The 24,488-nt window shown below is 44.8% G+C and overlaps 1 protein-coding gene across 10 annotated transcripts in view; it reads left to right on the top strand.

Annotated features, from left to right (window-relative positions):
* Positions 1–24,213, top strand: part of ncam1a (neural cell adhesion molecule 1a) — a 240,504-nt gene extending 216,291 nt beyond the window's left edge. For 6 of the 10 annotated variants that reach the window (XM_035434864.1, XM_035434863.1, XM_035434862.1 and 3 more), the window contains 6 exons: positions 1,971–2,095; positions 3,146–3,326; positions 12,137–12,344; positions 13,092–13,208; positions 14,330–14,989; positions 22,980–24,213. In XM_035434864.1, coding sequence (XP_035290755.1) covers positions 1,971–2,095; positions 3,146–3,326; positions 12,137–12,344; positions 13,092–13,208; positions 14,330–14,989; positions 22,980–23,100 — 1,412 coding nt within the window. In that variant the 3' untranslated portion in view covers positions 23,101–24,213. Of the gene's footprint in view, positions 1–1,970; positions 2,096–3,145; positions 3,327–6,971; positions 10,205–12,136; positions 12,345–13,091; positions 13,209–14,329; positions 14,990–22,979 lie in introns of those variants that run through there. The other 4 variants (XM_035434865.1, XM_035434868.1, XM_035434866.1 and 1 more) reach the window with 2 other exon arrangements.
* Positions 24,214–24,488: the final 275 nt, after the last annotated feature.

Genomic DNA, 24,488 nt, shown 5'->3' with positions numbered 1-24,488 from the left:
ACGTCACACTTAATTTAAGTCAAAAAAATTTATTTCAATGACAAATAGGTTTACTTCTGCAGGTGCTAAAACATCTAACATGTGCAATAAGGAATTGATACTGTTATGATCCAGCATTAAAGGTAACATAGAAATTAGGGTGCATAGCACCCCATATAATATAAACAATCGTTCGCCATATCACAACATATATTATATCGACATACAAGCTTGCATAATAAGAGTAACACTTAGAATACACTGAAAACCAAATCAGGAGTACATACAGTACGTATCAAATTGTGTTTCTGTGTATGTTCTTAATATATTTTAATATATTAAAACCTGTTTTAAAAGTTACTGCTCCACAGGCAAGAATCACTGGCTCAAAATTGTCCATGTCTGCAGCTCATGTAGGCTTTAGTCATTAGTCTACTGTATTTTTGTTTTAATATGAAATACAGAATTCAAATGTGTTACCTCTGAGCATTGTCTTTACCTTTACTTGGTGCAGATAAAAATAAATGTAACATAATTAACACATTTAGGTAAGATGTGTAAAATAAATAAGCAGTTGCAGTTTCACACGCTTCTCCCCAGATCCTTTTTGCATTTCTGTGATTTATCATATTTTTCTCTTTGATTTCAAACTATGCTGAAAAAAGGTGTTTGTCACTGGCTAGTTAGACACTGCTGTAAATATTGCATAGACTTAGATAAATGTTGATATTGTTCTCAAAGGCACTTGGCTTTGAGACCACGACTCCAGTCCTGAATGGCAAATCTGGGTACTGGTTTTTGCTCCAGCCAATTACATTATTTTAGTTTTTCTGGCGGCTCTATAAACTAGGCTGGTTTACTCTTGTACTTGAACACTGTAGGATTTTTAGGATACACTTTCAGTCTGCGGCTGTAGCTGGTGCTTATACAAATGTCAGATCAAGATATGATTGAGCTAATTAAATAATTAAGAGCAGAAATTGGCATAAAATCCTGAAATGGATTGGCCCTTGTTGTGCACCCCTGCCTTATCTTATCCTACCAGAAATTCGCTCTCTAATCGCTTAATTTTTTGTATGCTGTCCTGTGTACACAGTGACCAACCAGATTGCAATGTACTTTTGTGCATAACTAGCCAATCAAACACGCTTTAATAGCAGTGCAGTTGAAAATGCAAAGAACATTACAAAATGCAATTAAATTTACATTCAAACAGACCTATAAATACATCTATTAAATGGATGTCTGTACATTCTGGCAACCTCGTGAGCGGCTAACATAAATGGATTGTTCTTTGAGGTTACCAAGCAAACAAAAGCATCTAATGAACCACAAACAGAGGCAGATAACTTTGCCAAATAGCCCAAAGGCACACTTACTAGCTTACTAGTTATATAAAGACCTAAGGTACCATAACATAAGTCTAGCTAGCTAATTAGTCTAGAAATAGTTACCTAGCTAATCTGCAAAGAACAAAAGTCATAGATTAAAGATCATATGGCTATCCAACGAAAGATTTATTTTCCATTTATGTCTGTGGCATGCGACTCTAGTTGAAAGCTGCACTTTCTTTGGTGTGGTACAATTACATTATGTAGTAGGAAAAAAATTACAAAATTGACAAGTGTCAGTTGCCATGGTAACGAGTTAATTTCCCCCCTATAGGTTGATTTCACCTACTGTATTGTTTTAAATGAATGGCTACTTTACACCAAATGCATGTAGTAATTAACTTTTTTTTAAAAGAATGATAAGGCATGCCTTGCATGCAGCAAGAGCTTAGCCGTGAATAGCGCTGTGTAAGTAAAAATAAACGACACAGCAGTAGTTTGTGAGAACTGTTTTATCAGGTGTCACAGTACAGCCGTTGTGAAGGCATTAGAAGGAATTAGGGTAAAGTGTGGCGAGCAGGGTGTGTCTGTGCAGGAACACACAAGGAGAGACCGCGGTAGTGTCACTAACGGCTGTGTCCGCTGCTGTGCTCTTCCCAGGGGAGCCCAACCCCCCTAAGCTGGAGGCTAAGCTGCAGTCCAACGGTAACGTTCTCAAGGTCAACTGGATCAAGCAGGACGATGGGGGCTCTCCCATCAAGCACTACCTGGTCAGATACAAGGCTGTGAGTATAATGGGCTGCAGGACGTCGCCTGCAGTTTTTTGAAAATACTTTAGGTAGCTAAGAATTCAGTTAATATATGCACATTTATCGAATAACGAACCAAAGTACAAACTTTTTTTTTTTTCAATTTCTACCTACAATAACAGAAGAAGATTACTTTTACTTAAACATAATTGGACACAACTTTCCTTGAAATAGCTTCTTTTGGCTTTTACAATTAAATGAATTATTGGAAGTCTATCCAATCATTTTGCTAAGTGGCATATGGAGGGGTGGGACGGAGGTGGGGGGGTAATTAAATTGAGTGAAATCTAATCTATTTTAGGTTTTTTTTTTTTTTTTTTTAAACACAGGTAGCTTAATACCTGTAGTCTGTAGTGCAAGTAAAATAGGCATTAAGTTACAAGAAATATGGCAAAGAAGAAGGAGTTAGGCTTAGATGTGAAATTTACTCTCATGTCATATAATGTCAGTGTGTGGATATTGTTAACAGAGTGGCCAGCAACACGGCAAACCCATTACTACTGGGGCAATTGTCTGTCCGCAAACACAAAGAAGAGTTTCGGAAGCAATGTGTCTCAAGCAGTGTTCGCCCACAGAAATGTCATTGCAGTGCAGCCCAGCTAAAAGGGTTTTTTTTTTTTTTTTTTTTCCCTTCTGGTAGAATTTCTTTAAAAAGGTCACCTTGTCTAAAAGATTGATTTTCATTGTTGCATAATAAAAAAGGATAATGGGGAGAAGTCATTTTCTAATGTGGGCGTCAATTCTAATTTTGGAATGTGCAGCAAAATATAAAAATAGATAATCCTATAACTGTCCTATCAAAGAGGTAATTGAAATTGCTAATTGAGTGGTTAAAAGTGCTGCTGGAGTTTTATCAATTTTGAGTTGATGCAGTATTGAATTGTATATTGTTGTGTTTTTATGGGCAAACGCTGCACTGGCGCTGGAGTTCGGTGGTCCGTGTGGTATTGATGGGTGGAAGGGACCGGGGGGGAGAGTTCTGGGAAACGTAGGCCCTAAGCGCCGCTCGTCCTGTTGGTCTCTTAGAAGCACATGAGCGACTGGAAGCAGGAGCTCCGCCTGCCCAGCGGCAGCGAGCACGTGGTGCTGAGCGGCCTGGACTGGGACACCGAGTACGAGGTGCTCGTGCAGGCCGAGAACCAGCAGGGCAAGTCCACGCCTGGCTCCATCTTCATCAAGACCTCTCCGGAACCCACCACCATTCCAGGTACCTCCCCCGGCTCCGCCTCCGCCCCTCCCCATACACAGACCTGCTCTGACCCAACCCACCACCCCCAGCAGGCAGTATTGGGCTTTTACCCGCACTAGCGATGAGACAGCGAGGCTTGGTAGGCCACAGAATGGGGGAGCTGTCACGGCACCTTATCTAAAGCAGTCACGATTGGAACGCACCTGTCAGCGATCGACGGCTCCTGGCAGCGGCAGACATTGTGGGGTTTGTGAAGTCTCGCTCCCCCATCCGCAATGCAGGCACAGACACTGCCAACAGTGCTCCTATGACTCCCTACTGGTGTTCCACGCACACACACAGATACACGCAAGCACGGATACACAGACACACACACACACACGCCCACACACACACACGCATGCATGCACACACGCATGGACCTACCCACACACACATACATGCACGGACATACACACACACACGCATACATTCGGTACCATGCTGAAAACTGTGCATTTGTGCTCCTCTGCAAAATTTCAGCCTTTTTCTTGCCCAGAAAAGCTCATATTAGCAATCCCCGTAAAAAGGATTGAGAGCTCCACTACAAGCTTCTTAAGAAGGGGACACCGCAGCAGAATAAACTTTTGATTGGCTGATCGATGGGAGGGGATGAGAGTTAGAGTGTTAGTGAGCTGTGAGTCTGACTAAGGCTAACAGTCCAATCTTTTCAGGAAATGTATGCCTCATGTGGGGCTATGTACCACACCGTGTAGGATTATATAGCACACCATTTTGGGGTGCTATACCACACTGTCTAGTTATACGGTCTCGTACTCTACGACACTGGACATCCCTCACTCCTGTTTCAGTCACCTGTCAGTGAGTCAAACTGGAAAAACCTCTGGTGGTGTGTCAGTGAATTCACTCTAGCAACACTGGATAAAACAGCCAATCAGAATGCTGTATTTTAGCAGGTTACATGATGTTCAGATGTTCCAGAGAAAGCACTTCTGAGATTAAACTAGTCAGGCTCCTTCACTCACTCTAAACCCAGCACTGTGTCTTAGGCTCTGTCCTGTTGGCAGTTCTGTGCTCCAAAGAATTTGCATAATTATAGAGGCTGCCTGTTCCTCCTAACTGCTGGTCTCTCTCTCTTTTTCTGTCTCTCTCACTCTCTCTCACTCTCTACCGCTTGCTCTCTCTCTTTTTCTCTCTCTCTCTCTCTCTCACTCTCTACTATTTGCTCTCTCTCTTTCTGTCTCTCTCTCACTCTCTACCGCTTGCTCTCTCTCTTTTTCTGTCTCTCTCTCTCACTCTCTACCTCTTGCTGTCTCTCTCTCTCTCTCTCTGAAATTATGAAATTAAAATGTTTTTTTCGATTCTCTCTCTCTCTCTCTCTCTCTCTCTCTCCCTCCCTTCCTCTCCTCTCCTCTCTCGCTCTGTGTCCTCCCGCCTCCTCTCCCTCCTCGTTATATCAGGTAAGAGGATTTGTGGCACTCGGCAGTGACCTGAATCCAGGTTGTGGATGTGAGGGGGAAGCAGCCCCGCTGGTCTTTGCATGGTGACGCTCGAACAGGATTTTGTGCGTTGCTGCTTTACTGAAACTCCTCAGGCATCAGCCAGTGCATGGCACAGAGACCCGCTTTCTCATACGCTTGGTAGGACCCGGCCGCGAACTGCAGCAGCGGGAGGTTTGGATCAACGATCATTATAGGCACAGCAGGCTAAAGCCCATGCCCTCCATAGTCTTCCGTTTTCTTCCTTTTTTTTCTTTTCGATTTGGCCTCATGAACAGCGCAGCAACGGCTGATGGTGTTCTTTAAAAAAAATAAAAATTAAAAATTAAATAAACCATTTTTTTTACAGTAACATCTGCACAGACAAGCCATCAACAGCTGTTCTCTGTAAAGGTGGCTGTACACAGCTGTCATTGAATTAGCATGCTTTTTCTTCTTCGTGCTCAAGCGTTTTCATTAGGCGAGACGCACTTGTGCCTGAAAAAGGCTTTTTTTTTTTGGTAACACTTTACTTCGACCTTTTGACCTGAGGCTGACGTAACACGTAACATGTCATACATGACATAACAGCTGTCACAAGACGGCATGACACATGATGTCATCTTATGGGAAATAAGGTAAAACTGTCATACTTTCATCGGTAAATGCCTTATGTCGAAGGGTTCCAGTAAATTCTTACTGTTTTTTTTTTTGTCGTGTAGGAATTACCAAAATAGAGGGGGCCTTAGGTTCCATAGACCTGAATGCCTTTAAGCAGTCTTATATTTTGCGGGTGGAAAAAGTTGTCACCTGATTTCGCAATTTCATTTGATGAGTGCCACAATCAGGCAAACTTGAGCATGTTCCAAGTCCTGAATTCTGCTGTCCAGATCTCCCAAGCTAAGATTGACATGGAGAAAACCCTGTCCTAGGAATCATAATTAACCGATGCAGTTCTTAACAACACAGCATCATGCATTCATTAATGTGATCATTCATTCATTCATCTGGCCAGCAACATTTTGTTACATCTTAACCTGTTTGTATTTTTTGTGATTGCTTGGCCAACATTCCCTGCAATGGAAAAATACCTAGACAATTTTGCGCTTATTGAGAAATTTGAACATTAAAATTAATTGTATTTTGTCACACCTGGATATTGCTGCTTGCTCCCAGCTAGCATGTGATGTTTAATAAACATTGGGGGACATTCCAGTTAGATCACAGAGAAAAATGTTCCACGTATCTTGCATACACCCTTACTGATAAAATGCTTGATGAGTATAAGCATTGAAATGCAAGATTTGTTGAATATTGTTAACCAAAAAAATGAATGGGAATGAATACACACAATTCAAATTCTTTTTGAGTTTTTTAACGAGAACACTGAAATGTAATAAAATTTGACGATCACTCCAGCAGTGTTCTTACGACTTCAGAAGAACATTCAAGCAGCATCCTGGAAATCCAGGAAAATATTTGTGATGGTAAAACAAAATTTGTTGGCTGGACCAGTATTATTATAGTGTTGAATAGTCTAAATCCCTTTAAGCATTTTCAGTTAATTCACCAGGGATGTTGGCCTCTATGTGCTTTCATTATTCATTTTACTATTTGTCTTGTCTCTCCCAACCTCAGACATCCCATAATTCAACACCTTTAACCTTTTTTCTGACCTTTAACTTTTGGCCTTGCTGTGTTTCCAGTGTCATTCACTTCTTTAACCCACTATAGTTGCTTTATTTGTTTTCTTCATTTTTATCCCTTTATTGAAAAATTACTCACGTCTCTCTAACTTGCTTGAATATATTTTCCCTTTTTACGTATTTGTTTTGTTTCTATTTACCTTTCCAAACTTAAATTTCTGTATTTATGACCTATTTTTCTATCTTTCTCTTGTTTCTCTCTCCCTCTTTTCCCTATTTCTCTCCCCCTTCCCCTCCCTCCCTCCCTCCCCCCCCACGTCTCTTCTTGTCCTGTCGTCATGTGTGATCTCGGACGCCACCGGACCATCACATTACCCATGCGCACAAATTTCCGTTTATTTGTTTTGTTTTTTTTTCTGTGCGTGATTATTTTCTTCTTTTTTTATTTTTTTTAAACGTCACGCGTCCTTTTCTTTCGCCGCGCATCACCTGCGGCGCGTGCGGACCGCCACGCTTTGCGCTGTCGCGCGCGTCATCAGCGACCCTTGGCTGCTCCTGTGTGACGTCCACTGTGGTCTCTCTCATCCTCTGTCTGCTGACTGTGATCGTTCTCTCATAAACTGGGCGGGGTTCAGAGCAGGGGAGGGCCCCTGTGCCTGCTCTCTCTCTCTCTCTCGCATCGCGGCCGGGCCACTTTGTTTTGTACGCCCTCCAACCCTTCTGTGCAGGCTAAAAGAAGCGAACCGCCAGTTTCCCCGTAAAGGTTGGGCGGTTCGGGTGGGACTGGGGGGGGGGGAGGGGAGGGGTGGAGTGCGTGGTATTGCATTTTTCATTGTTAATTCTTTTTCGTTTTTGTTGCTGTTTTTGTTTCGCATTCGATTATTCAGTCCCTTAAAGGCAACAGGTTTTTTTTTTTTCCCCCAAAATTAAAAAACGCAAGACAACACGATATTTTCTCTGTTACACTATATACTTTTATACGCTGCAGAGCTTCTGGAACGTGTTAGGGAATGCTGTATGTTTCTCCACAGGCTTCCCCCAGTCCGGGTTTCTTTTGAGTGGAAGACTGTAAAGGGGAGACAGGGTCTTGGTTAATTATAGTGATCTGCTGTTCCATATCTCGTCTCCATCTTAATCTAATGCTCAGCTGTCGCAGCCTACTTACTGTTTAAATGTAGTGTTACCGTGTGAACGACAAGAAGTATTTTTCAGCGGATGCAAAAAAGATGAGGATTCAAATGTTTTGTTCAAGTGTACTGTACATAATTATGATAATTTCCTTTTTCCAGAACTAAAAAACAGGCCTTTCATTTTGTTATTGTTTTCGCATTTTAACCTAAAAATAAATGGTATTCTCATGTAAACGCTACAGCCGATTAACTGAAAAAAGAATACAAGTTAAAGGTATCATTTTCAATATTGTACTATGCTGGTATTCTATAAAATAACTTTTGTATGTACATGCAGTACAAGTGTGTCCCTATATGATAAATGTTTTGGAAATTATGAGAATGTGATGATCTAGTGATGTGACTTTTTGGGGAAGAGTATCACTTAGAACCGTACAAAAATATGTCTATGTGTGTCTGTGTGCGTGCGTGTGTGTGTGTGGGTGGAACCCCTTTCATTTGGTTTTTCATCCTCTGGGTTGTACAATTCAAGATGATGTCATCGTTGCTCTGTTTTGTTTTTTGTTTTTTTGGGTAGATTCAATGATTGAAGTGTCTTATGTCTCGGAAAAGCTCCCCTTAAATGGTGGTTTAAATCGGGGGTAAAGAGTGCTCCTGAGGGGTGAGAAATCTAACTGGGATTAGTGTTTGCTGAGAGTTCCCTGGTGAACCTGCACTGCCCACATTTTTAGATTGACTCTGATAATAAAGAGATGCACCTGGAGCTCCGCTCCCGGATTTGCATGTGCCAATCAAATCGCTCGTATCCTCCTTTCTGTCGAATCTTTTTAAGATACGTTATACTGTAATTATCTCTGATTATGACAAGACAAGCAAAGCAATTGTGTTCAGTCAGAGGTTTAAGATGGGTGTTTTGACTGTTGTGATTTTGCGGCAGCATTTGAGTCACAGATACTGTATCTTAAGTTCAAATCAAGGTTTAAAAGTAGTAACGAGCATGAAGAGTGTGCATGCAGTCAGATTTAAATATTTTCATAGCAAAGGATTTAGGTCATTGATACCACCATAAAATTAAACTCAGGATCCAATGCTGTACCATGTCCTCTTTATTTTTTGGAATTATTGTGTATTACTGTGTTTTTTTCTTTTCTATCCCATGGTCACCTACTGAAACTAGCCAAAAAAAGTTAAACACATGTTGCTGAGAATAGTGTAGATTAATTAGAGGCCCAAGAGGTATGAAATAACCTGTGTAGTGTTGGATAATGAAACTGTTTCCTTTCACATTCTGAACTAAAAGGCCACATATCTTGCCTATATAGAAATCATAGGGTTGCTGATTTCTGATGAAGAAATAAAAATGAATCGGTATAGTAATACATGCTTAGCTCAGTAAGGTTCAGTAAGGTTCAAAGTGATTCAAAATGGATTAGTAGTATCAATTGTTTGCAGTCGTTTTGAACCTTACTGAGTGAACAAACTTATCAGGAACAAAATGTAAAGTGTTTTGGTGTTAGTGGATTTAATTAACTTCTTGTTTATTTTTCTAGGTGGCTGTTGTTCTTTGGTTAATTGTTTGGTTTAATATGTACATTGATTGGGCTATGGACGTGCCTGTGCTGGATCCATAGGCCTAGCTCATGCCCAATTAGGCTTCATAAATTTGCTGTACGTCAGCTCTGCTGCATGCTGAATACGCAAACAAGCTGAAAAATGTGACTCAAAACAACTGGAAATGATTTATTTATCCAAAACTGGCTAAACAGTTCGGACACTTTTGAAATGCAGCTCGTTACAGTAATTAACAGCTGTCCTCATTTCGTTCTCCTGCAGTTTAATTTCAGATAAATAAACAAAAATAAAATAAAATCGGCTGGTGGAACTGCAGCACTTCTGGTTTGTTTGTCTTAATCGCCGCAGCGACGCTAGCATGGTCTTGCCTTATTCGCTTGCTTGTGGACGTTCGGAGAGCTGGCGCTGATGCTCCTGACAGCGTTGGCTGTGCGTACGGACCTGTTCTGTCTGCGTGGCGGTGATTTACCGCAGCTTGTTGAAATGCAGAGGAAACAGCCGAACTCACCCCCGAGGCGGATGGCGCAGTGCTGGCTGCTGACGGAGGTGGCGGTAGATGCGAGCCGTCAGTCTGATTCGTGTCGCAGAAGGCCACTTTACAACACCAGGACCTTTAGAGGGAGCGGCAGAATTGCCGGAGAGGCTGCAGCCGGAATAATGAGCCGTGTTTGTGTTGTCACCGGCTAGCCTCGGTAAAGGGAAGGTCAGCCTGATCCTCCTGGATTACACCAGCACCCGAAAAGCAGAAACATTCGCTTTTAAGTCAGACTGCTTTTAAGTCAGACTGCTTTTAATCTCGGCGAATGACCAATATTAAATCACCTGCTTCTGTTGTTGGTTTGTTTTAAGGCCAGTTGTTTCTGATAAAATTATGGCACCTTGTTAGGGTTGGGAAACGAGTTGGGGAGCAATGTTGTTTTTCTTCGAAGTTTTGCAAGCAGATACAGAATGTATTTTTTAAATGATAATGATAAAGAATTTTATATGATCACTGTAAATAAGTGTTTGCTTCCAGTAGAGATTACTTGCACAAATTAAATTTGTAAAAAAAAATGTTAAGAAAAGTAATTAAAAAAAAAAAAAAGAGACAAATTTACAGCCAAACCAAAAACATTAGCACTGGTTTTATGTTGCGTGTTTTCCAGCAACTTACATTGCTTATGTAAGTTTCTTGATTCTCTTAGACGCAGTAGGTGTTTTCGCTGGAGGTTGCTGCAACATGTGCACCATAGATAGTTCATAATTAGATATTTCATCAGCATTGTGGGGACTACAATTCCCTAGTGTCCCTCTTAATCTTTTTTATGCCTACTCAGCAAATTGCCTGCACTGTTCCCATCAGTTTCAGCTTGCACGATCATCAGTCTTCAGCTCCTTTGGTCCCCTGGCTTAACTGCTGCCTGCTTCTGCCCTTCCCCTCTACATTCATCTCTTGCTTTGTTGTTTAACTCTCCACCCCCCATCATAAATTATACATGTATGACGATGCATGTAAAAAATCGAAGTCAAAACATAAGGAATGTTTTTTGTTTGTTTTTTTTTTACTAATACATTAGGTATACGCACGTATGTATGGATATATATATGGTCTGTGTGTTTCTTTGTTTTTCGTTGTCTCAGCTGTGCCTGTGTTGACGGTATACCCCCCTGAAAATGCGGTGTTTTTTGTGTTTGCTTGGTTAATGTATAAATGAATGAATGCAATGTAATGTTGCTGTTATTTCAACTCAAAGATCCACACATGCAGCCCAATTAATATAATTGCTTGGAGAGAAGTGGATTTTGTGCACGGGGTGTGAGCCTGGAAATAGCACGTATTGTAAATTGGTGTTTTTCCCTGTTCACAGTTCTTGTCATTGAGCTGATGGCTTACGAAAATCTGCGCTACGATTCATAGCCTTTTGAGGAGTCCCACCCCAAGCACACTGTCCGCACTCTCTCAAGCCCTTTGTCTGAAAAACAACGCATGCTTGTGATCATGGTTCAGATGGAGCTTGTTTGGTAAACGGGAAATAGTTGAAAACCAAACCATACAAGGAACAATTACAGATTGAAAGACATCTGACTTGTCAAATGTTTCATGCTTTTGTTTGAACCTTTTGTATTTCAGTATTTATTTTTTAACATACGAAAAGTGTTCACATTTTAACAAATCTCCTGTTTGAACCCTTCACAATGAAACGGTGTTGCCTTATCTCTACATATAGTTTTGACTTGCTGTGCATTATCCTAAATTTGATAGTTAGTGTTTCAGTGGATGTTTGCTAGTCCATGTTGCTAATGGTTAATTCAGTGTTTTTTATTTTTGTGTAAACCATTTCTAATGTCTTAAACCGTTGAATTTTGCCATGAAAATTACTTTCACCTCAACAAATATATGAACTCTAGGCACTAGTGGCCGTTGTTCATTTGAAGAATAGTGAGACCTGTTATGAGTAGAAATGGCTGAAAGTGCCTTTTTATTTAACATATATTCCTTATCATCTCTTCTGTTCTATTATAATGTTTCTCTGTGCCTGTAATTTTGTTGAATGTGAAGTTAAAACTAAAATGCTTTACATGGTTGCTTGCTAATAATTGCGCGATAGCAGTAAATAGAAGTGTAGTTATTAAAATCTTTTCCTTGGATGTTTTTGCTGGTAAGTAGCGTGTGCTTTCAGCCTGATGCTCTTTCTTTGTGTTTTGACCTCGATTCTCAGTTGTTCTTTAGTGTTGTGGGCTTTAATTGCCAAAGACAATGAATATATTGCTGTCTAATGATACATTTTTTTTTGGGGGGTATTAAAATCTGGCCTGCAAGCTCAAAACACCACTGAGAATCAGTGCGCCTGTATCTTTCATTAAAATGGCAATGCAAGGGCCTGCCTGCTTTCTTAGCCTTGATATTAAACGTTATCAGTTAGGTAAGTGAACCAAGACTGTAATAGTATGATGGGATATGGAATGATGCCCCTCCTCTCTCTCTTTCTCCCCCCACCCCCCCCCCTCCCTCCCTCTTGAAGACGCCGTCACCAACGGGTCCGGGCTGGGGACGGGAGCCATCGTGGGCATCCTCATCGTCGTCTTCGTGCTGCTGCTGGTGGCCGTGGACGTCACCTGCTACTTCCTGAACAAGTGCGGCCTGCTCATGTGCATCGCCGTCAACGTCTGCGGCAAGTCGGGTCCCGGGGCCAAGGGCAAGGACATGGAGGAGGGGAAGGCCGCCTTCACGTGAGTGACTTGGGGAGAAGGGGGGGGGCGGGCGGTTTGATTTGCCCAGCTCATTCCGGGCGGCCTTGTCGCTGGGGGCCGCCCATTTGGCATCGCGTCCGGCTCGGGCGCGGCCGCAGTTTGTCAGGGCCCTGTTTGAGCGGCGGCGGCGGCGGGCAGGGTGGTGCTCATCCCCCGCTGTGCAGGGCGTGAGGCAGCTACAGCACAGCCACTGTACCCTGCATCAGGCCCATAGCCCAGCCTAAGACCTCTCTGCTACAGTAGGCGGTACACGTTAGCAGTGTGTCGTTCATGAACAGTTTGTCCTTTCTGAACGAGTATTTTTAGTGAATGAAAGGAACCGACTCCCCTCCACATAATTATTTGTTCCTTTGTTTGTGTTCTCAGTAAGTTGCCATTGACATTGAACCTGCAGCTGCACGTATTTAATGATTTTCACCAGTGGGCTCTGTGATAAATATTAGCCACGACAGCATTCACAAAAAACGAGAATCAGTGAGCGAGAACGAGAGTCTGAACCAGTCGCTGGATGACTCTTTCTCCTTAGTGAACGAGAGCAGTGAAGGAAACGGTGAACAAATCCTTGAACTTTTAGCGAAATGAATCAAATGATTTGGGTCCTTGAAAAGAACCGTAATGCCCACCACTAGTATACATGGGCCATGGCAGATTTCACAGCAGAGCTGGTTGGATGACCAGTCTGTCACCTTCATGGTGCCCTCCATCTAACCATTACCACCATTACAGGAAGGACGAGTCCAAGGAGCCGATTGTGGAGGTGAGGACAGAGGAGGAGCGCACCCCAAACCATGAGGGTGGGGGACAGACGGAGCCCAACGAGACCACCCCACTGACGGAGCCTGAGTGAGTGCCCCTCCTGTTTCTCCCTCCGTCTCTCCTTCTCTCTCCCTCTTTCCCTATCTTTTCTCTCCATCTCCCTCCATCTCCCTCTCTGTTTTCCTGCTGGCTATATTTCTCTCTCCCTTATTTTCTCCTTATCCCTCTTCTTTTATGAATCCCTCCCTCTTTCTTTTGTATATTTTTCTTGCTGTTGCCGGTTTCAGAGGCCACACCCCTCTGACAAGCGCAAAGCCTGCCGGGAAAACAGGGAGAAGGCTCCAGAAGCTCTGTTCTTCGGCAGTGCTCAGCCAAGATGGCACGGCTGCCAGATGCTGAGCCAGGGTGGCGTCTGTAGACACTGAATTGAAGTGACATAAATTCTGGGGGGGGGAAAAAACAAACTGATGGAACTTCAAAGTAATGTTCCGCGACACATTGAGCAGCGACTTTGGCTCCGTGTTTCACAGAGACCCGGCAGCACGCGGCATCACGGTGGCTCTCCTGCGTCAGGAACAGGAGAACGCTGCGCGCCTCCTCTAGAACACGAAAATAATGAGCTGCCATTGGGAACACGTGTCTGACCTCAGAGCTGCACTTGCGATGAGCAGATGACAGAGTAAACATTCACCTTCGTTGACGACCTGAGAACTTATTAAACCTGTTTAAATATTGCAAGTCTTTCAATGTGCACATTACTGAAATCCAGAAAATTGAGCTTCAGGGCATTAGGGAATGCTGTGATTGAATCATTTCTGAGATGCCAGGGTATGTTTATTTTAAGTGTTAAGCCCTTAAGTGGTCTTCTGCGCTTTCCATCCAGAATCTTTCAGCAGAGTCTTGGTAGACCACAGAAACGCTCATATATAACTCACTTTAATGTCAGCGCTTTTTCTCTGCTTGATCTCTCAAAGCCAGTATCTCTTTCCTTTTAGTGTGCTGTGCGCACTTTAAATTTTGGCCTGTTTAACTGTTTTTGAAGTTAATCACTACTACTGTGCTTGAAAATTGCATGTCTCACACACAGTCACTGTTTGTGCCACTGCGTCCTCTCTCTCTCTCTCTCTCTCTCCCTCTCTCTCTCTCACTCTCTCTCTCTCTCACTGGCACTATATTCCTCTCTCTCTTTTCTGCTCCTGTTCTCACAGGCACACGGCTGACACCACTGCCACAGTGGTGGACTTGCTCCCTTCTGTCGTCACTAACTCTGACAATGTCACCGAGTCCTTCTCCACTGCCCAGAACAGCCCCGCCAGTGAAGCCACCACCCTCACCTCCAGCACGGCCGCCCCGGCCTCAGACCCCAAAAGCGCCCCCGCCCTGCAGTCCAGCACCCCCAAAGCGGGCGCCACCGCCCCTCCCGTCACCGCCGCCCCCTCCCAATCCACCCCCACGGTGGCGCCCCTGGTCGACCTGAGCGACAGCCCCGCCCCTGCCCCAGTCCCCGCCCCCACAGCCACCAGTACCAAGGAAGCTGCTAAAGCTCCCAGCAACCCCACCCCGATCGTGCCCGACACCAAGGCCACGCCCGCCCCTGCCCCCGCCCCCGCCCCCGAGCCACCCAAAGCCGAGGCGACCAAGGAGGCGCCGCAGACCAACACGTCGGCCCCGGCCCCGCCCGAGCCCACCAAAGCCCCCAACAGTGCGTCCAAGTCCTCCCAGAACCAGGACTTTCAGATAGACGGAGGACCCTTCCAGAGCTCAGACACTGATCTGGCTAAGGATGTTTTTGAGGCCCTGGGCAAGCAGCCCTCTGAGACCCCCACAGGCTCCACCGCCCAGCCCACACCCGCGTCCGGCCAAGACGAGTATGACTTCCTCTCCGTCTTCTCATCTTCCTGTTTCTGTGGAGTCGCGCATCTCTCTTTAAGTGTCACATGCCAGCACCTCACCCCAGCACCCTCACGCTGACCCACTCCCACACCCCTCCGCGTTTGGTCTGGTTTTGTCTGTGTTCTCCGCTCCGCTGGCGCACGCTTTCTCTCTCTCTCTCTCTCTCTCTCTCTCTCTCTTTCTCCCTCTCTCTCCCCATCTCTCTCCATGAATGCCACTGCTTGGGCGCATATCGCCCAGCACGGGGTCCTGTAGCCGCCCGGCTGTCTTTATTTAGCTGCTCTCCGAGAGGAAGTAAAGCAGCAGCGGATCTCTCCCGTGATCAAAACTGAGAGAGGGGAGGGGGACTGTTGGGTTGGGAGGTTCCCCTGCCCTTCTGCTGACTACCCGGAGAGGCAGGTCAGGCAGGGCCGCTTCTGAAGATCAGACTCCCTCCATCCTACTGGCAGACAGAGGGAGGGGGGGTCTCAGATGTTCTTTTTTTTGTCTCGGGGGTGTTTGTCAGTGCAGGCCAATCAGCAATAGGAGAATATCTGCCGCATAACCTCGTCTTCCAAATATTTAGCAAGAAGTTTAAACGACAAAGTACGCCCAAGGACTTTTCCATGTTTTTTTGTCCTATTTGTTTTGTCGTATTTCATTGAGGTGTGGAATTTTTCCTTTTTTTACCCGGTTGGAAGATTCACTGACAATGCTGTCCGTTTTAAAGGCACCTTGACAACATCCTGGTCTATTGAGCGGAAAGCGCTTGGGGTTTGGTTGCCAAATGGACAAGATTCATTGGCTGCTGTGAGGCTCCGTGTAGCTCTAATTAGCCAGAGATTAGCCGCTGGGCAGAGGTTAAAGGCAGGGTTAAAGCAGATGATGAATTAATCCCATTAAATGAACACCAGCCGAAGTTGTCCCAAATAGTCCTCCGTACAGTCTCAGCATGATGATAACTTCTTTTGAGCTGCAAGTGAAAGCAGGGAGCTCGGAGCAGCTCAGAACGAACTCTTGCAGTTTGGCTTGCGTCAGAGTCCTGTTAACAAACACGGAAGGAGAGCCCTAAGCGCTCTCAATCAAAAAGACCTGCTGAAGAATTAAGACATTTATTTACAATGTAACATTGCAGACAAACGAACCCCACCGGTGGTTCGGTGTGTCTGTCATACAGCCGTCCTGCTTTGTCTGGTTTCGGTGGAGTCCCTTCGATTTGTGTCATTTACGTGGATATGACTCACACTTCACTAGGGAAGGTCTGCATTGCTGGGGAGCGCGGCCCTTCTCTGAGTAAACAAAGGGGATGAGCATGTTAGCATTATGAATAGATGCAGAATAATGCCGCTGCACATCAGCTTGGCGAGACGTGGTTTTTTGCGAAGAGGAAAATGGATTTCTGTCGGCTGTGACACTGCTCCAGGAGTGATGGCTATTGCAACGGAGAGGTTTCTGCGAAGCGGCTGATGAATAATTTACATTCTCCGCTATTGTGGTTTTTCAGCTGCCAAAAAGATGTCATTATGCAGCTAAAAAAAAATGATATGGCTTAATTTAATGTCTCACTTTAGGTGTCATGAATGCAGAAATAGCAATAAAAGGGGCCAGATTAACTGCTACATTTGTCTTTAGAATCTGACCAGATTTGACACGAGGAGATTGTATCTGCGGCTTAATGCCTGCCACTTGAAACAGTTCTGACAAAGGACATTTACAGTCCCGATGGTCTTCTGGACAGTCCGTCAGAAATGCGTCCACGTACCACTTCCTCTTTGAAGTTCAGCCCAAATGTCTCCTTTCCTGAACAACTCAGGATTATCTGCAGTATGCGGGATATATATCTGCCGTGCTGTTGCATATTACGCAGTCATCGTCAGGGCTCCAGACTCACTTTTTACATTGGTGGCATTGGTACCAGTAACTTTTTCAGTTACTGGCATCGGCACAAAATTTGGTCGCAAAAGTTGCCGTGGCTCAGCACAAAAGTGTATTTAACTTTGCACTTTTTACCTTGCCATCACATTTGATATTTAGCCACATGCGAATACCCATTAAAGCAGGAATGCCTTAAAGCTGATCGTCTGACTGGAGACCCAGGTGGAGCAGGCACCGTAGGCCCAACATCGGTAGATTTCATCCTGAAAAAGAGTCTATTGTTAGCTCCGTTTCAGGTAGCGTTAGCCACTGGCAGTGATGGTATCATCCGTCATGATTAACCCTCAGCGCCCCATGTGCCCTGTCTAGTCTAGTGATGGGCATTCTGGCTTTCTGAGTCAGATCATTTGGCTCAGCTCGCCAAAAAAGAGCCGGTTCTTTCCGCCCCCAGACAGCTCTCTGTTCAGTACGTCCAGTTTTTCTAAATCAGCCAAAGTTAGCAATAGTTTAACCTATGATTGGTTTTTCTGCGCATAGAATTTAAATAGCTCAATGGAATCGTACAGTACATTCCATTTACGAAAGTAATATTATTTTGCAGTTCTTTTGTTATGAAAACTATTTAAATAAATGAAAAAGCAGAAAGACGCTATTACACATACACAGTGATAGTAGGGAATTTTATGTATTTAGATAAATTGCACAATAGATACTGTGCATAGATTGAGCCATTCAAAACAAATCACACTCATAAAAATAGAACATAATATTGCATCAAAACTAAGAAAAATAAAGCGCAATGGCCAAAACTGGTGCAGTCAACTCAGGAATAAACTAAATAAATTATTATTACTACTGTTCTTTTTTCAGTGTTTTTTTATTTTTTGGGCTATTTATCTTTGTGCATCATTGCTGACTTAGTGTGGATTCTCTTGATTACAGATGGAACTCATTACAGCTATTGAATATTTCCACAGTATTGTGCAGATAAATATATTGCGATTTAACCCATGATATACAGTGATAGGCTGTATTGTTGCGGCCCAGTTAAATACTTTTTCAGCACATCACGCATCTCTCTTTCAGGATGAAAATGTGCACACGGACTGATTGACTGATTCATTCATTTATTCATCCGTTGGGAAACTCATTTTGCATCGTACAGTCGGCAAAGGAGAACACAACATGGCACTTCGATGCTGTTCTCACGACCGCGTGCATCATCACAACGAACGGCGATGCGGTCGGACCCTCACACCGCCTGCACACACAGGAGGGAGTCCAACACGTGCCTCACCCACCATTCTTTTTAGATCTGGCTATAGTCTAAATCAATCATAGTTTTATTTTAACAGCAGTTAATTACACTACCGTGATTACCAAAGTCAGACGTCATAGGATCGTTCACTATTTACAAAAAAAAAAGGATGTGCGAGATATGGTTCTTAAGATGTGCGAGTAGGCTGCTAACGTTCACCTCAAAGAGCCGACGTCTTCACCAGTTTTCGCATGGAGAAAGTTGTCTGTGTGCATTACTACAAAGACGTTAGAGGAGAGAGAGCAGACTCGCTCGCTCGCGCACACAACAGAGACATAAATCAACTGCTGATCAGGCAAGCTAGATCCCAGTTGCACTGGTACGATCAATGAAAATGATTAGTCGCACTAGGCACATTTTTACTCCCAAATGTGAGTAAAATGGTCACACTGGAGCCCTGGAAAACTCCTGTGTTGGGTAAACGCTGCAGCGACGTAACCAGTTTATTGTTGAATGGGGCTATGCTGAACATTGGCTTGAAAAACCAAATGTTTTAGCAAAAGCAGAAATGAATAACTGAGCGGTACAGTACGTCCTTTCAAAAGCACAACTCCATTGCTTCTGCTGAACTTTTCAAATGACGCCCCATTTGTCAGAGCCTTGAAGGTTCATTTGGATGCCAGATGCAGACGTAATTCAGAAAACAGAGCTGAAAGCAGCGACCAAAAGGCTTCCACAGGAGGGGAAATGAGATTCTCTGAATCTGTTTAGCATCAACCTTCGTCTTTCTTTGTGCAGAGTGCGAGGCAGCTCTTTCTCTGTTCAGTTCTGTCGCGTGACACCCTCTCCCTCCCTCCAAGTCAGGCGGCTCGCCCACTCGACAGGGCCGGTCACTTTGAGCCTCCAGCCAATGGCTTTAATCATCGCCGGCGAAAAGGGCGGGGTTCTGCCCTGCCCTCCTTCACCCGCCAGTCTTCATTTCACCCGGTGGTACCGGGGCGTCTCGTCTCAGGCGCTTCTCATGAATACATTACCGTTTCCCCAAGGTGACGGCCGTCCCAGATACCGCTCGTAGCGTTATTCACAGCCTCCCTCGAGCTGCGTCCCCGTGCGTTCCGCCGAGCGGCCATTTTGCCTCCCTTCCCCCGGTAGCCAGCAGAAGGCCTTCTTCACGCTCGTCATCGCCCCGGGTCCAGCGGAGATTTACCGGTCTCGGACTGCGGGGCCTTCAAGCGCCATTTGGCGGTCTCACGGCCGTCTTAATTGGTGGGTTAAGTGTTGCTTCGCGCCGAGCGGGCATCATGGGAGTTCTGCGCCGGTTGGCTGAGGCGTCTCGCTCGGCACGGGTCAGCGGGCAGGGTAACCCATCATCCGCGGTGGCTCACCGAAAAGCCCACAGCACCTCGACACTCACGAGCGATAGCGGCGTTCGCCTCCCCTCAGCGGTCCGTTTTCCTCTCAGCCTAGCCCAGGATATTTACTGGGAAAGTGTCTTGGTGATGCTGGCTGCTTATGATGACATCAATGTATGGAGACAGTGAGGCGTAATGATTGGAAGCTTAGGTTAAATCATGGTCTAGCCCTTTTCTCTCTGTGTTACTAGTGATAGTAGATAGTAGTCCAGTCTGTTTAGCCTTTTCAGGGGTCAGACAGGGGATTTCTGGTTAACCTAATCAGGGATCAGTCAGGGGATTTCTGGTTAGCCCTATCAGGGTTAACCGTGGGAGCTCAGGACAGCTCCTCACTTGATGAATCTGGTCAGGAATGTATCAGGGGCTGCCTGAGTAAATCCTATCAGGAACCAGCATAGGGATCGACCCTGACTCACTCGCCTGGCAAGGGAAAGTTCAGGGATCCGTGAGCACTTTGTCATTACTGCAGTCTGAAGTAGGACTGGCTCCTCTCCTCTCCTCTCCTCTGCGTCCTTTCATCCTGAGCCAGAGCCAGCTGCTGCTGCTTCTCTGCCCTGCTCTGCCAGCGCCCTGCCCCCCCCCCCCCCCCCCCCCCCCCCCCAGAGTTTCTCTCCATCTGTGTCCCGTCCCAGGGACCCACCACCTGCCACAGACAAGAGAGGTTTTTATACAAACACGGCACGCCGCCGCACCTCCACCCCTGCACCTGTTTCTGAACGTCTTTGAGATACCTAAAGCACCATACTAATCAGTGGCGGCTGGCTTTCACCGGGAAACACGGTAGCGGCCGCCGCTCACCGATTCGTCGACCGACTGATTTACTCACTCGCTCAAACACTCATTCGCTCGCGGCTCCCACAGTAACAGCATTTCACCTCTAGAGGGCGAGGTCACTCCAGAAAATCTGCTGTGTTGCTTGGATTGCTCTTTATTTTTAAACTACATTTACCACCTTCCGACTACAGCGTTTGTTTTGTGCCCCCTATCTATGCTGATTGTACTGCCCTTTGTTTCTCTCACACAGAATCCTGAGGTGCCGCTCGCTTGACGAGAAAGGCCTGATTGATCTGGCTTTTCTCAGAACGCTGGAATTATTTTCGTTCGCGCGGTACCATTTACTTGGATTTGACACAATTTACTGCTGAAAGGCTACATTACCGCGGAGCGCTGCCTTTTTCGGGGAAAAAAGGGAAAAGGAGTAAGCCTCTTTCCAGCTCGAACAGACGCAGGACGGCTCCGCTTTATATCAGTTTAGCGCGTGACACTTTTTCAGCAGAAGCTAATGGATTTCTGTGTTGGCTGAGAAACAGCTCAAGGGAAGGTGTGGTTTATGTGACTGAAGTATGTGGGGATTCAGTCTGGTGAGGATGAGGAAATTTCAGTCTGGTGAGGATGAGGAAACATGACTCTGACATACGGAGTCGTCCTCCGGTTCCTCGCGGCTCCAGCCGCCCCATATTCTAATATCTGTTGCCTTCGGCTGGCACTGAGGCGTGAGCGGAAAGCAGAAGTCGCTCTGCGAGATCTGCGGCTCGCCCCTGGGGCGGCTGTTCGGCGCAGCGCGGCCCCAGCGGCCTGCTGCTCCCCGCGCGGCTGGGTGCTCACTTTGCGCTGACAGGTGGAGCCGTTAGCGCATTAGCCTCCGTTTAGCGTTGTTGCGCAGATGAATGGCGGCCGCTAACGCGATCACTCAGCAAACGCGCCGTCGCACGATCACAAGGTGCAATAAAGCGGAGGGGGAAGAGGGAATAGAGAGGACGAGAGCAGTCTGATTGCGCCGTGGGGCAGTGGAAGCGGTGTGCCGGGTGAAGCACAGCGCCCCCTGTCTGCTTAGTTCACACTGAGAAGAGAAGGCTTGTCTGCCCATTGGATAAGATTCCTAAAATTTCTTATTCCTTAAAAAAAAACTGATAGTTAAAAGGAAAAAAAATTCTTAAGGACAGAATACGTTCATTACTTCCTACCTGCTCATTACAAATCATGCTGTCCGTTTTTACAAATTGGTGATTCAGTAGTTTATGCCTTGTACATTAAAACCACCTCCAAAAAAATAACTGCTCACTTTTTATTCATTACCAAATTATCATATATATGTGATAATTTATGGTACATAACGTTTGGGACAAAGCCATGGTTTTTCTTGATTTGGCTCTGTACTTAAAGTGCAGATTCTCAGCTTTTATTAAAAGCTATTTAAATACATTTTGGTTTCAGCATGTAGAAATAACAGCGGCTTTTTCATTTCAAGGTGCCAAATGGCTTCACGGGTGTTTCTGATTAGTCAGGTGTGTTTAATTGCTTCCTTTGTACAAGTATAAGAGAGCATTCAGTTTCTAGTCTCGATTCTAGGCTTTCAATTGCTTTTGGAGTCTGTTATTGGTGTTTGTCAGCATAAGGACCAGAGTTGTGCCAATGAAAGTCACGGAAGCCTTTGTGAGGCTGAGAAATATGAAAAACAACAGTCAGAGTCAATGGCCAGACCTTACACAGTAAAGTGTACAGTGTCAATTCAACTATAACCTTGTTAATTCAGCTCTAACAGATGACATCTGGACCAGAGTGGGACCAAATGTTATCTGTTGAATTAACAGGGGACCTTTTACCATGTAGGCTTACTAAAATCAACTGTTCAGAACATCATTAAGCAGAGAGCACTGGTGAGCTCAGTAATCGCAGGTAGGCCAGGTAGGCCAAGGAAGACCTCTACAGTTGATGACCAAAGAATTCCTACACACAGAGGGCAGCTTTGCACTGCCCACTCCTTACCTGGTGACCAGGAATTGGCATTCTCCGTGAAGCTCGCAGAGCTAGTGGTTACCCAAGGTATTGCGGTTTAGTAAGCCTCTGGTGCCAATAAGCTAATTTCTGTCTCGAGTTCTTGTATTCTTGTATCTCGATGGTCCTTACCCTGCATTCCAAGTCCCACAGCCCTCATGTCTTCGAGGTGACTGACAGAACCACGGCACCCGTGTTACAGGTGGGGGAAAGCAGACCGAGCAGCCATCACGTTGTCGCTCTGGGCGGTTTGCGAGTAGCGCCAAGCGTTGTCTTCACAGACGGCGCACGCCTCTTCTGACTCCGCTTCTCCGGTTCCCCTTCCATGCTCATGTCATTTTACTCAAGTCTTGGGTGGCGTGTGTCCTCCAGCATGCTTCTGTGGTGTAACACTCATGTTCCTACATTTTCGTCTTCTCGCCTGTCTCAAGTTTCACAGTCCCTTTTCCCACTTGATGTTTTTTGTTTATAAAAAAAATAATAGAAAAAAAAACATCTGTTCTGTTTTCACTTATTTGAAGTTAAACTGGATGTGCTCTGTCTGAAGTGTTTTTGTCTCTTGCAAAGGAGAAAGCGCTTAGATCTCAAAAGACTAGTTCACCAGAGAGAAGGAACTGGCGAAGGATTCACTGAAAGAGCCCTCCTGTGCGTTTTTCTCCTGAACAGGAAGAACGCCGTGGACGGCAAGAGCAAACCGGAGGAGGCCGAGGCCAAGAAGCCGGCGGCGGAGGTGAAGACGGTCCCCAACGAAGCCGCCCAGACAAACGGCAACGAGAGCAAAGCGTGATCCAGCGGGCGCGGAGGGAACGGCAGCCAGTCTCACACCGACCCGCAGAGCGTCACACCGCAACACCCAAACAAACGGGGAAAAAATCTCAATTTCACTAAAAGTTTCCTTCTTCAGTGTCTTTTTTTGGGGGGGGGGGGGGGGGAGTTTTCAGATCAGGAAATAAGTCTAGATTTGTAGATGAAAAACGATCTTATGCACAGTCTTTTTATCATTTGTTTTCAACATTCGAGGGGGAAAAAAAGATGCTTACGTTTTTTTTTGTTTTTTTTTTTAATATGTTTTTGTTTTCTGAAGTGGTTGGAGGGAACCAAAAGCGAGCTTTCATCAGCGCTGTCCATGGGAGTCCTCAGTTAAGCAAAATCTTGAGTTATGAAACGATAAAGCGATAATTAAGAAAACCAATATCAGTTTGAGTAGAAAAACCATGGAGAATTTAGCTTTATTCAAGAACAATGCCTTTATGTTGTGCACACACGGTTTGTGACATTACTCAACCCACATTATTCCCGATTATGTTGTTTATTATAATGCAGTATTGTCATTTTCTTGTTACTGCTAATAGGGTCTGGGTACGTTTTAATGTTTTCTTGTTAAAAGATTATGTGCAAAAATAACTGCCTTTTATGTTATCTATTTTTTTATTTGTTTTTATTTTGACGGCTAGCTATAGCGTAGAGCGTTAGCATGCTTGCTTTGCAAAAGGATTTTTCCACGTTTTGTTTTGTTTGCTTTTTTGTTTTTTGTTTTTTTTTCAGATTTTTACACTGTTTTACCATTATTTCCATTTTATGAACACAGCGTGCTTGTATGTAAAACATCACAACGACAACAAAAAAAATGAAGAGAACAGAAAGAATTTGTCCAACACAATGAAAGGAAGTCAAGGTTGACAGTTAGGGGTGCAAACAGCTTAAAGCCACTTTGAAAAATTCATATTATTTTATTTTCACTTTGACAAAAAAAGAACACCACACGCCTTTCCATTCTGTCTTTGTCACTCTCCAATTCATTCTGCTTTAACCTACTCCTACTAAATGCACTTGAAGTGGAGGGTCTGGTTAACAATGAGAATTTGACCTTTGACACCCCCCCCCCCCCACCCCCCCACAACAGTAAATATAATGGAAGGAGCTCTGGGCAGCAGGTCCATTGGTTGACAGATGAAGGTGGACAACTGCCGTAGCTCTGCCCACCACTCCACTGCAGCCAATCACATTACGGCTTACTCAGAATGATGTCATCAAAGATCAGGCTTTAAAGGTTACAATGGCTGGGAAATACAAAATTATCCCTCTTTATGTACAATGTGTTGACAGATTGTTTTAAACCATTATGAATGTTGCATTCATCAGTCATTTTATAGCAATTTTATCCCATCTCAAAAG

This window comes from Anguilla anguilla, chromosome 9 (assembly GCF_013347855.1).
Source record: "Anguilla anguilla isolate fAngAng1 chromosome 9, fAngAng1.pri, whole genome shotgun sequence".
Lineage (NCBI taxonomy): Eukaryota > Metazoa > Chordata > Actinopteri > Anguilliformes > Anguillidae > Anguilla > Anguilla anguilla.
The sequence above is the reverse complement of the archived record's forward strand: the minus strand, read 5'-3'. Positions and strand labels throughout refer to the sequence as shown.